General features: G+C 33.4%; 1 protein-coding gene across 4 annotated transcripts in view; it reads left to right on the plus strand.

The window, feature by feature from the left end:
- The window catches only part of LOC149477743 (trehalase-like), a 49,387-nt gene that overhangs the window by 25,097 nt on the left and 10,458 nt on the right, over positions 1-13,832 (plus strand). Inside the window, exons 4-15 of one of the 4 annotated variants that reach the window (XM_089710354.1) lie at positions 25-137; positions 997-1,152; positions 1,544-1,709; positions 2,194-2,346; positions 3,102-3,179; positions 3,525-3,637; positions 4,215-4,381; positions 5,184-5,354; positions 6,794-7,009; positions 7,809-7,917; positions 10,659-10,784; positions 11,490-11,601. In XM_089710354.1, coding sequence (XP_089566480.1) covers positions 25-137; positions 997-1,152; positions 1,544-1,709; positions 2,194-2,346; positions 3,102-3,179; positions 3,525-3,637; positions 4,215-4,381; positions 5,184-5,354; positions 6,794-7,009; positions 7,809-7,917; positions 10,659-10,783 — 1,567 coding nt within the window. In that variant the 3' untranslated portion in view covers position 10,784; positions 11,490-11,601. Of the gene's footprint in view, positions 1-24; positions 138-996; positions 1,153-1,543; positions 1,710-2,193; positions 2,347-3,101; positions 3,180-3,524; positions 3,638-4,214; positions 4,382-5,183; positions 5,355-6,793; positions 7,010-7,808; positions 7,918-10,658; positions 10,785-11,489; positions 11,602-13,832 lie in introns of those variants that run through there. The other 3 variants (XM_089710355.1, XM_089710352.1, XM_089710353.1) reach the window with 3 other exon arrangements.

Consider the following 13,832-nt stretch of genomic DNA (forward strand, 5'->3'; position numbering starts at 1 on the left):
CTATACACGACGATATTCTTCCAGGACAGGATCCCGACCGACCAAGGCTGATATTTTAGAGTTTGTCAATCAAAACTTCGATCCGGAAGGCTCGGAGTTTGAAGACTGGAGACCTACGGACTGGAAGGATAACCCTGGTAAGTTACTTACCCATTTATCGATTAGTAAAAACAGAATGAAAATCAGTGCAGTATTTTTTGACTTTGTTTTATAAAGTGAAGTCCCATGTCCCCTAGTAGGGTAAGAGGCAGATGCATTATACATCTGTTTCACTGATCGATTTTCTTTAGGGACAAGTAGGTGATCAGCCTTCTGTGACCAAGACACCCAGGACCCCTCGGTGTTACGCTCACGCGTCAACCACTGTACCGAGGAGGCGGTCGGTTGTTTTATAAAATGTAGTGAAAATAATAAATTCTAAAACTAAATTCTCAAATACAGATATATTTTAATCTTAACATTTGTATACTCTTTTGCTTCTACTGATTTTTATGTCATTTTTGTGGGATTAAAATTTATTATATACTAGCAGTCCGCCCCGGCTTCGCCCGTGGTACATATTTCGCAATAAAAGGTAGCCTATGTTCTTTCTCAGGGTCTAAAGGTTATCTGTGCCAAATTTCATCAAAATCGCTCCAGTAGTTTATGCGTGAAAACCAAACATACATACATACAAACAAACCTTTCCTCTTTATAATATTAGTATAGATGTACTTCATTTTTCCTACTTATATCAAGAATTGGGCTATTGCTCTTCTCTAGTTCTTTTCCTAATTTCATCACTACATAGTATAAAACAAAGTCGCTTTCTCTGTCGCTATGTATGCTTAAATCTTTAAAACTACGCAACGGATTTTGATGCCTTTTTTTAATAGAACGAGTGATACAAGAGGAAGGTTTTAGTATATAATTTATTAGGTTTTAGCTATAGCTCAGCCTAAGTTAATTAATGTTTTTTATCTTCCAAATATTAACAAAATATATTTACATTTTCAGCGTTCCTAGACAGAATAAAGGACCCATTGCTCCACCAATGGGCGTCAGATCTGAACAAATTATGGTTGGAACTGGGCAGGAAGATGAAAGAAGACGTCAAACTTAACCAGGATCTGTATTCTATTATATATGTGGATAACCCGTTTATTGTGCCCGGTGAGTTGTTTAGTTAGTGGGTACATGTGTAGGTTGGCAAAGAAAAAATGTATGAACACGCATGCACACGCACACACGCATACACACTTTATTAAAACTGCGGCTCAAAAGTTAGCTAAAAAAATTGGTTGTCTGTAAAGTCGGTTTACTGATCATAGTTGAACGTGACAACGTCCGATTGTGCTTCTTTGTCGCTCGTTCCGCGCTCTCGCTTGCACTTCAAGCCTTACATGGAACGCCTCAGAGCGAGGTAACGCCGCATGAGTCATGTTTTGTCGTGCGTGCAGCCGGCTCAATCGAATTATAAGACGTTGTCACGTCAAAAAATGAACTAAAGAACTTTGTTTTTGAGTGGAACTACGTTACTCATTAAATTCCTTATATTTTCCAGGCGGTCGTTTCCGTGAATTCTACTACTGGGACTCCTATTGGATTATAAAAGGTCTCCTTCTATCTGAAATGCGTTCCACTGCTAAGGGAATGGTGACTAATTTCCTGGATGTCGTCGATCGCATCGGTTTTATACCTAATGGGGGCAGAATTTATTATAAGATGAGGTATTTTAAAAGTTTTTTTTGGCTTCTTTCTTTTATTAAATGCTTCTTGTTAAAATTCGTTTGACCGTCTCCTTGGTACAGTCGTTGACGCGTGAGCGTAACACCGAGGGGTTCGATTCCCGGTGGAGACGAAGAAAAAAAATGTCTTGGTCTGGCAGGACACAGAAGGCTGATCACCTACTTGTCCCTAAAAAAAATCGATCAGTGAAACAGATGTATAATTAAATTAGCTAATCGCGTACACGATTTTAGTGAGTTTTCAATTTTTTACTGTTATTATCCAGATGTAGACGAACCAAATATCATTAAAATCTGGTCAGCCGTTTTTGAGTTATATTATTGTGTGACTAAATAGGTATTTCTTTTTTATATATATTGATATGATACACTTATATTAAAAGTGATTTAAACTTATTAGGTTCACTAACAAAACTTAAGAAACTTTATATGTATTTATTATTGGCATATTTTTTCACATTTTCAGATCACAACCCCCGCTCCTGATTCCAATGGTGAAGTTAATATATGACGATTCGTCTGATCTCGAATATCTAAGGATGCACATTCACACACTAGATAGAGAATTTGATTATTGGGTAACCAATCACACAGTGGAGTTCAAACATGAAGGACAAACGTAAGTAAAAATTCTATTTTTATGGTATAAACTTTGACTACCCATACTATTATTAATATGTATTACTAGCTTTCAACCCGCGGTTTCGCCCGCGTTTTCAAATAAAATCCCGCATAGTTCCCCTTCCCGTGGGATTTCCGGGATAAAACCTATCCTATGTGTTATTCTGCTATGTATAAGCTATATTGTGGTAAAGTTTCATTCAAATCCATTCAGTAGTTTTTACGTCAAAGAGTAACAAACATCCATACATCCATACTTACAAACTTTAGCCTTTATAATAGTAGTAGGATAATTAATGCGAAAGTAACTCTGTCTGTCTGTTTTTTACTCAATCACGCCTTAACTACTGAACCAATTTGCATGAAATTTGGTATAGAGATATTTTGATACCCGAGAAAGGAAATAGGATAGGTTTTTTCCCGGAAATCCCACGGGAACGGGAGCTATGCGGGTTTTCTTTGAAAACGCGAGCGAAACCGCGGAAAGCTAGTAATATATAACTAGACTCGTAATTCACGCTTAAAAACTGTCCCATGCAAAACTCTGCCTACGTGTACGGCAGAGTTTTATTAATAGAGATACAATAGACCTTGAACATTACTGCAACGAAATAAGATGTAAATTTCAATTGATGTTTTATACATTGCTCTTGGACATTTTACTTTTAGACGACCTTTAAATAGGCGATTATGCTGACTATAACATGATTTAAATTTTCAATATAAGAATGGATTTTTATCATCTATTTTCAGAGTGAAACTATGGAGGTATACTGATCAATCTCAAGGACCAAGGCCTGAAAGTTATAAAGAAGACATCGATTGTGCTAAGTAATTTATCATTATATATTATAAATAATCCTATATACTACATATTACATATTTGTTTATAATTTTGTGTAGGATTCCTGGCATGAAATATAGTATATTATGTATATTAATATGATTTTTTGTGTCTTATGTCTTTGTAGTGGGAGAAATTGGAAAAAGGTGGGCTTATTTTAAATTAAATCTACGAAGAATACAAAAATTAAATCAAATATTTTTGTTTATATATTTTTAATCAATTTTTTTATATTAGTTAAAACATACATTTTTTTTTATTAATCTACATTTAACAAATGATTTCAACAAGTTTTCTAACACACTCAAATATTACAATAATTATATTTATAGGCATTTCGATACAGAAGACAAAAAAGAAGAATTGTATGCTGAGTTAAAAGCAGCAGCGGAATCGGGGTGGGACTTTTCATCTAGATGGTTTATTCTCAATGGGACTAATAAAGGTAAATATTTTAATTATATCACAGTAAAAACTTGTGAGTGGTTAATAATAATACAGAAGATCAGAAACGCCTGGAGCGATTTTGAAAATCTATTTGAAGTCAATTTGTTAAATACTTTATTTTAATGATATGGTAAGCATAAATTTTGAAGGGACAAAAAATAATGTTATTATTATAAGTGAGCATTCTTACCGCCTTAGACAAGAGACGGCATAGAGTTCAGATATTTTAATTTTTAATCTTTAAGGATGAAAACCTTTATTCCTGCTTACATCCATATCATATTTGGTCAGTTCCTACTCTCATAAGCCATCATTATATTAAAATACTAGCTTTCCGCCCGCGGCTTCGCCCGCGTTTTGAAAGATAAACCCGCATAGTTCCCGTTCCCGTGGAATTTCCGGGATGAAATTTATCCTATGTGTTAATCCAAGTTACCCTCTATATGTGTGCTAAATTTCATTGTAATCGGTTCAGTAGTATTTGCGTGAAAGAGTAAAAAACACACACACACATCCTCACAAACTTTCGCATTTATAATATTAGTAGGATAACATAATTATAATAATCTTTCCAGGTAACCTAACAAATCTAAAAACCAGGTCTATAATACCAGTAGACCTAAATGCTATAATGTGTTGGAACGCACAACTCATGTCGGAATTCCACGCACTTCTGGGAAATACAGACAAAGCCGGGTATTATAGGAATGTGCATGCGGAGATGTTGGACGCGATTGAAAAGGTAAAAATATATGTTTATTGTTTAAAAAATATATGTAATAACTAGCTTTCCAACCGCGGCATCGCCCGCGCAGTCAAAGAATAACCCGCATAGTTCCCGTTCCCGCGGGATTTACGGTATAATCTATCCTATGTCCTTTCTCGGGTATCAAAATATCTCTATACCAAATTTCATGCAAATTGGTTCAGTAGTTAAGGCGTGATTGAGTAACAGACAGACAGACAGAGTTACTTTCGCATTTATAATATTAGTATGGATATGTAAACGTAGGTGCAAAATGTGATGAATTTTTCTATACAGATATAATATGACCTTGATAAATAAAAGTATGCTTTATTAATATGAGGAAAAGGTTTTAAATAAGTTTGGAATGATTTTATAAAAACACGTAGACTTATTAAATTAGTGCCATAATTTTATCCGAATATGTTTTCCTAAAAAATCCATACTAATAATATTAGAGTGTCTATTTGAAATATTAAAATACCCGCTTTTTACTAAATGCATATGCATGCATACACGGTACATCTACCAAAATAGTCATTTTTACAACTTTGGTCTGTTTGTTCCGGCTAATCTCTGGAACGGCTGGACCGATTTTGACGAGACTTTCAATCACAGATAGCCGATGTTATAAGGAGTAACTTAGGCTCCTTTTAATTCTGATATTCCATTTTTAAGAATATAATAAAAAAAGAATTATCGAAATCGGTTCAGCCGCTCACACGTGATGCTATGGTTTCATTTATATATAATATATAGATTAATCTACATAAGTAATTATTTATTTATATATTTCCAGGTATTATGGCACGAAGACGTTGGTGTCTGGCTGGATTTCAGTCTAGAATCTGGCAGACGCAGGGATTACTTCTATCCATCTAATATAGCGCCTCTATGGACTGGCTGCTATGATAGAGCCAGGAAAGAGTACTATGTGAACCGAGTCATCAATTATTTGGACAAAGTTAAGGTTTGTTACTTAGTTACTTAGGCATTACCACAGAATACATAATAGTAGCTAAACGCTACAGAACGGACACTCTCCGCCTCCCGCCAAAATTAAACACTTACCTCACCCCGCACGATTAGTCTAAAAATGGTCCACATTTTTCTACAGGGACGATACGCAACGAAGATTGACAACATTAATCAAATTGACTGAAAGTAATTTTATTATTTTGGATTTGTGATTATCGTTTTTCGTAGAAAATGGTTAGATATTGTGCTGTTTACGGATGTATTTCATCAGATAAACGCGAATTTTTTTTTACGCTAGTCACAAATGTGCCAACCATAAAGCGTTAACACACACATTTGCAGTCTCTACAGTGTGACTGTCAAAACGATAATTTTGTATGGAGTGTCCGGGGTGTGGCATTACTCAAATCAAATCATTTATTTGCAATCAAACATGGTTACAACACAACAGACAACTTACATAATATAATAACTATAATATGTGGTACATTTATTGTGACATTTTGAACAATATCTCCTATGCTAGGAAAAAACCTGTGTTCTACCAGTAGACCTAAATGCTATAATGTGTTGGAACTTGGAACGCTCAACTCAGTTGTGTTACATTCTGTTTATATTGTGAACACCAAAATGTGATAAATAATATAAAAAGAATCGCACAAAAGAAATATTTACTAGTGGTCACATTTTTTTGTCGCTGATAGCTCGGGTGGCTTGGTAACATAATTACAAAGACACAAGAGAGAGAGAGATAAAATACAAAGAAAAAAAAAGAAGAGTCTTGAATTACAGCTGTATTTTCTGGAATAATTGACGTATTACAAACAACTAGACCGACAATCGCCTATTAAAGTTGTCAAAAAATGTGTGAGCGTCGTATATAATTGTAAATAACACCTTATTTCGTGGCAGTAATGTTCAAAACATATTGTATCAGTCATACAAAAACTCTACCCAATATACGCGAAGGCAGACTTTTGCTTAGGACAATTTTGAGCGTGATTGTGAAAATAAACAAATGAAATTTCGAATAAAAAAAGGATTAAATTAAATCAATTATATTAATGACTTTCCATTCAGGTGGAAATGTACTAGCAATCTTAAAATTTGCAAGCAAATATTGATGTGAAGAGACAATATTGCATTTAATATTAAGATAAATTTTGTATTCAGTGTTTGGCAATAAATTTGCTCTCTTTTGACGTGACAACGTCTTATAATTCGATAAAGCCGGCTGCACGCACGAAAAAACATGACTCATGCGGCGTTACCTTGCTCTGAGGCGTTCCATGTAAGGCTTGAAGTGCGAGCAAGAGCGGGGAACGAGAGACAAAGAAGCACAATCGGACGTTGTCACGTTCAACTATCGTCAGTAAACCGACTTTACAGACAACCAATTTTTTTCTTTCAAATATTATTTTCTTTTATCAGGTGGACATATTCGAAGGTGGTATCCCCACGACCTTCGAGCATTCTGGTGAACAATGGGACTACCCCAACGCGTGGCCCCCACTCCAATACATCTTTGTTGTGGGCCTGGACAGCACCGGTCTACCTGAAGCCAAGAGATTGGCCAATGAAATCGCTACTAAATGGGTCAGATCGAACTTTGAAGTGTGGAAACAGAAAACCGCTATGTTGGAAAAGGTAAGACTCTAAAGTAGATGCAGATAATTTAGCGGGAACAGTTTGATTTTGAGATCTAGTAATGTTAATGCTATGTTTGAAGAGATAAGACTCTATAGTAGCGGTAGATGGATGACATGCGGGTTCGAGTCCCGTCTCGTGATCGAATTTTTTCTATTCTTTATAAATTTATAATAAGAGGACAGTTAAAAATGGTCTGGATGCAGAAAATCACTATGCTTGAAAAGGTGAAGATTTTTTAGTAATGATAGCTAATGTCGGCGAATTTTAAGATGTGAAAGTAGAAAACTAACGAGATAAGTTGGAAAAGTGATTTTTTTTTTAATAATAGCTCATTTAAACCAGATTTCTATGCACTGCTATGTTAAAAAGTGGGGTTTTGAATTAGATGTAGGTAGCAAGTCTACAACTATGAAATATATGAATATCTGTTGTTAGGAACCATGTCAGCTATTTACAAGTTACAAGAAAAATTTAATTCATACATGAAATAACAAACAAATAATTCGGGATTCGAAGAATACATTATTTGTAAAAAAAAGACGTGTGGCACTCGGGGACTGCCGCGGTAAAGCTATTGCATGCTATGCCTTCAAGCCACACCTCCGCGCCCGTCGGAGTGGGAAGCGTGAGGTTTTTCGTTACGGAATTTCTGGATTCGGTCCCCGTGCTCAAGGCCCGCGATAGAAGCTATGCCATAGCTTAAAAAACACTGCCGTTTCGAATTCCTACTAAAATAAGGTTCCAAAATGTATTTTGTTATGTTTTTCATTCATATTAATTTAATATCATTTTCCAGTACGACGCAACGATTTTCGGCGGCTACGGGGGTGGGGGTGAATACGTGCTACAGACCGGTTTTGGCTGGACCAATGGGGTTGTTATGGCACTGCTAAATCGATATGGAGGTAAATATTATATTTATATATATTGTATTTATTTATTTTATATAGGGGGTGGTATGGCGTATACTTTGAGCCTGAGTTGTGGGGTAAATTTTGATTGATAAAGAATGCTTAAGAATAAATATAGGGGGATTCTTCTCTCGGTTGTAATATATGTTTGTTAAAAAAAATAAGTTTTTCAACTTATTTTTTTTTTGGTTATAAACATGCCGTTTTCTTTATGATGTGCTTGTTGTTCGAAATATCTATTCAAATCAGGTCAAAGTGTACGCCATTTTAAAATAAACCTTAACTTACGGAGTATGGTTTTATACTATGGTGGTGGTTCTCTATGTACTGGACTTCTATACTTTAATAATAATTTATTTATTTTAATACATTAAACAACATTATTACATACAATTATATTAATATTCAATTAAGATTTATAAAAGTAGGATTTTTTTTAAGAGCAAGCAAGCTCTTTTAGAGTTAAAATAGATCATTTTAAGCCATCTTTTCATATTTTAATGAGATGATAAATAAAAACGCTGTGCTAAATTTTATCATATTTATTTAATCAATCCATTTATTATAATATGATTAGCACAAGCTTATTATCTGTTTTTTTTTACATCAACTTCATTCTCCATGGAAGTCGGTCAATTAGGTATGTCATTTGTCATAAAAATATCGCACATAATATTTTGTAGATCACAAGTAGTTAAAAATCGTGTATTTGCATATTTTTTTTAATAATTTGTGCCTAGGAAGGAATGTAATTCGTGCCAGTAAATGATGTGTATTTGACAAGTGAACGGAGAAGTGTCAAAATCTATAAGAAATGAAAAGAAAATGAGACGGACATAATAAAATACCAAATCTCATTCTGACTTTAAAAATGAATAAAAGAATGTACATAACATTATATGTATTGTGTTATATAAAATAAAGAGACGTTTATCTCACTTGCACATAATATTTTAAGTGCTATCTCGCTCACACGCAAGATATGTATCGCCATTTTGATTTGATTCTTTATTGGCGCGGATTATCGTTATAGGTATTACGGCACATTTTTTTTTAAATACACACTACTTATATTGTGTCTTTATTTATAATCATAATGCATCTTTATTTACTTTCATAACATTTTTTTTTACTTTATATTTTCCCTATCTTTGTATTGTACTGTATAAAAATTTGTAAACTATTTATTTTTTATATAATAGAACGTATCATGCTTATTTCTAAATTGTTAATTTTTCCTTAATTACTGATGTATAATTTTATAATGAGTATTTCTTTATTATTGTAGGAATTTTACTTATGTTCTATTACTTCTTCTATTTGGTGTATTTTATTTTTCTTTATAATAAGTGCAATCTATCAATGTTGGAGAAAATAAAAAATAAACACAGAAAATTGTTATTTTAACGATTTCATAAAAAAATATGTTTTGATGCGCACAAAATTTCATATTATATTATATGAAATAAATTGCACTTATTATAAATGTATGTATTTTTAAAATTTCTTTGCATGAAAATCAGTGGGATTAGTGCGACTAATGGGTTCTCTAGCTTAATATTATTTATTTTAATTTCTGCACGAAAATTATTGCCTGATGGTCGATGGTATCTTCTTCTATAGTTTGCTTTTGATGGTGTTAGTTATTATAAAAAATATTTTAAATTTTAGTTTTAATTATAGATTAAATTTGAATAAGAAATGATGGATAATTTATTATGATTGATTTATCTGATGTAAATGTTAGTAAATTTTCAAATTAATATTCCTAGAAACTTTTGTAGATATTTATTAAAGAAATAGCTATAGAGCAAATCCTACTGAGCCAGTAAGCAAATATATTATCAAAATCGTGTCCAATTTCAAAGTTAAAAGTGCTTATTAGGCTAGGATAAAAAGCTTTGTCCCATAAGCAAGTAGGGTAGGGTCACATAAGCAAGGTCAGTAAAAAGCTATCTTTTTTATTTAAAAACTGCAAATAATAAAAAAAACAACAGATGTAGTATAGACATCGATACAAAAGAATTAAAAACAAAAGTAAACCAAACCCTAATTGAGTAGGGTAAAAGTCACAAAGTCAGTAGGTAGATAGCGTTATAATATAGTTAGTAAAACCAATGTCAGTGTTGTTAAATAAATAATATAAAGCTAGTAGGGTAATATTATGAATTGCTGGAATAAAAACTGGCTGGTTAAAAATTACTGTAACATAAAAATCACATAACTATAAAGGCTAGGCCATACAAAGCCAGTATTGGATAAATTAGTATAAAAATATTAGCACAAGGCTAGTGATATTGATTCGTAATAGCCGACAAGCCAGTAGCAGAATCCTAGTACAAAGTAGCAAAAATAATGCCAGCCAGTAAGCCCGTATCACAAGTAGCAATATAGTGAGCTAGGTTATTTAGTAAACAAAATACTAAGCTAGGTTCACAAACCAGTAGCACAACTTAGGTTAGATCAAACCGTTACAAATACGAGTAGCACAACTTAAACAAAGCTATTTAGTTGACAAAATATTAGGTTCTTACAAAAACCAGTAGCACAACTTAGGCTAGATCAAACCCTTTCACATACGAGTACCACAACTTAAAGTAGATTATTTAGTACACAAAATAAAACGCTAGGTTATTCAGTAGACAAAATACTAAGCTAGGTTCACAAACCAGTAGCATAACTTAGGCTAGATAAAACCCAGTCGCGCGACCCCACTGACGGGCGCGCGGTTGCAGATACGTTGTACGCAGCGGACGCGTTCGGCGCGAGCGGCGTGCTGCCCGCTGCGGTGGGCTCCGGCAGCGTGCTCACTGCGCTGCTGGCTGTACTTGCTTCACTAGCTGCCGGGGCGTTAGGGTGAGGTGAGTGACGTATTGCTTTTGTTCTAATAGTTTTATATAGCATTAGTTTTCTATTTTAGTGGTGATTGTGCTGGCTGAACTGGCTTCGCTAGCTGCAGGGGTGTTAAGGTGAGGTGAGTGAAGTATTCCTTTATATCTGGTTCATATAAGTATGGTGCTACCCGCCGCGGTGGGGTCTGGCAGCGTGCTCACTGCGTTGCTGGCTGTACTTGCTGAGTGTCGTATTTCTCTTTTAACTTGCTCTATATTTATAGTGAGTAAGTATCGTAATATTATTGTTATATTTATCATGGTCAGAATATAGATAACTAGCTGCGCTTCGCGGTTTCACCCGCGTGGCTCCACTCCTGTTGGTGTTAGCGTAATGATATATAGCCTAGTATATACCTAGTAATGATATATACCTCGATAAATGGGCTATCTAACACCGAAAGAATTTTTCAAATCGGACCAGTAGTTCCTGAGATTAACGTGTTCAAACAAACAAACTCTTCAGTTTAATAATATTAAGTATAGATTTTCATGGAAATTTATAGATTACGCTCAAAAGCCGAAAACAGTTTCGCTCAATGTGTAATTTCTAATTTTGAGGGTAACCCATATTAAAACTTTAATTTTGCTTTCCCAAGATTAATTTTATGTCAGTGTTTTTATACATATATTGCAATACATAATTATTAATTTATTGTGTTTTCTTTGTTTCAGATATACTTGGTTTTTGGATATTAATATCTTCAAATTGAGGCACATTAAAGTAAGATCTTTCCATTTATTATTTTGTTTAAGTTTATCGATTATACATATTTTTTAATTAATATTATTAAGCATATTTTATATATTAATATTAAGCATATTTAAATATTAAAAAATATCATATTTTATTAAATAGTAAATTTAATAATAATACTACTATTTGATTATGTGTTTGTTCAAGAATCCTATTAGTTTATATTAAAAAATAAATTATAGTGAGAAGTATTTTAATAGTTGTAAGTTTTTGTTGTTTTCCATTACTTTAAGTTAATCTCAATTATGTGAATTAGCATTTATCTTACAGTGCAATTAAACGTAATCTTTATGTAATAAAACAAATAGTACAATTGCGTAATTTATTTCATTTAAATGAATAATATTTGTACTTATATTTTATGTGATATAATTATAATAAAACATTTTAGATACGTGTATTTGTTCGCGATTTTACTGTTTTCCCTATTGGTCTAATAAATTGTATTTACGAGAACAATACATACCTATATTCTTAACAACATTCACGTAATAAAAAATATAAACTCCACAAACAAACAAAAAAAATTATGACGTCATACGTGCATATACCCTAACACCTAGTGTACGCATACCTTTAACTTATATAACTGAAGATTACAGAATGAAAATGACTCAAGATATATGAGTGCATTCAATTTACGGACACATCCGTTTCCTATATTATTTAGTCTACGTACTGTGATATTTTTAACCTGTGGAAACTTTAATACATAATTGGAACTATGATTGGTCATTCATTCATTCATGCCATGATTTCCACGTGCCATTTTAAATCTTCTATTGTTAAAACATAAATTATAGTACGGAAATTTTGTAGGAAAGTTTGTAGGTTCTGATATCATTCGCCATTACAGTAAAAGTCTTTATAATATGTTACATAGGGCTGGTAATCACATTATAATATATTAAGGGTAAAATAAAACGCCACATAATAATTAAATTCATTTATTTTCGTAAACACATAACTAAGTTCATAATATTTACATCCATTCAAACAAGCTTCACGAGATTTATTTTCCACTAGCTGCGCTCCGCGGTGTCAACCGCAAGGCTCCGCTACTGTTGGTCTTAGCGCGATGATATATAGCCTTCCTCGATAAATGGGCTATCCAACACCGAAATAATTTTCAAATCGGACCAGTAGTTCTTAAGATTAGCGCGTTCAAACAAACAAACAAACTCGTCAGCTAAAGATTTATATCAATATATCAGCTATAGATTAAATAGACTATGCTAAAATTCTATGTTGAGTATATTTTAGCTTATTATACTAGCCGACCCGACAAACGTTGATTTGCTAGAATAACCTTAAAACTTTGGAATATAGTAAATTACTAGATTTCCGCCCGCGTTTTCAAAGGATAACCCGCATAGGTCCCGTTCCCGAGGGATTTCCGGGATAAAACCTATCCTATGTGTTAATCCAAGTTACCCTCTATATGTGTGCTAAATTTCATTGTAATCGGTTCAGTAGTATTTGCGTGAAGGAGTTACAAACACACACACACACACATCCTCACAAACTTTCGCATTTATAATATTAGTAGGATATCTATTCTCTGTCATAAAATTAAATAAAAATCCCATTTCGGAAGGACTTGAGTGACAATTTTTTTTTTTTTTTAAGTGACAATGCCACGATAATTTTATATTTATAGTTTCATACTAGCTGTCCCGGTAAACGTTGTTTTACCTTACTCTTATCGCTTAGGGGTATGAAAATTAGATGTTGGCCGATTCTCAGATCTACCCAATAGGCACACAAAATTTCATAAGAACCGGCGCAGCCGTTTCGGAGCATTGTGTCACAAGAATTTTATATTTATAGACACATAAGTCAGATTTGCCCTTCATCCTGTATAAACGAACCAGAAATGCATTGTTATATACTTGTTCAGTTTGCTTCACCTTGTAGTGTCTTAAACATCATCAATCAGTTACAAATGTCTTACGTAATAGACAGACACGTAGTAATAAATGTACGTACTGAATACAATAGGAACTAGGATTCGTTTGGTAGATTTTTACCTACTAAAAATAGTAATGTGTGTTCGAAATTAGTCCTTTTCATTGCAACCACTCTCATCTGCCTCTCAGTGCACGTTTCGTGATGAAACACACGACCATTCAAGATATATAAAAAATGCCTTTAGTGTTTATCTTCTCTACACTATAAATTATACATACAACTGTATAACAACTGTATATGTAATTCATAATGTATTGATAATAGGCACTTATCACTAAATTGTATATTGC

Source organism: Colias philodice, chromosome 24 (genome assembly GCF_061535455.1).
Source record: "Colias philodice isolate Cphi_HAF_F1 chromosome 24, ilColPhil1 Martin Lab GWU primary, whole genome shotgun sequence".
Lineage (NCBI taxonomy): Eukaryota > Metazoa > Arthropoda > Insecta > Lepidoptera > Pieridae > Colias > Colias philodice.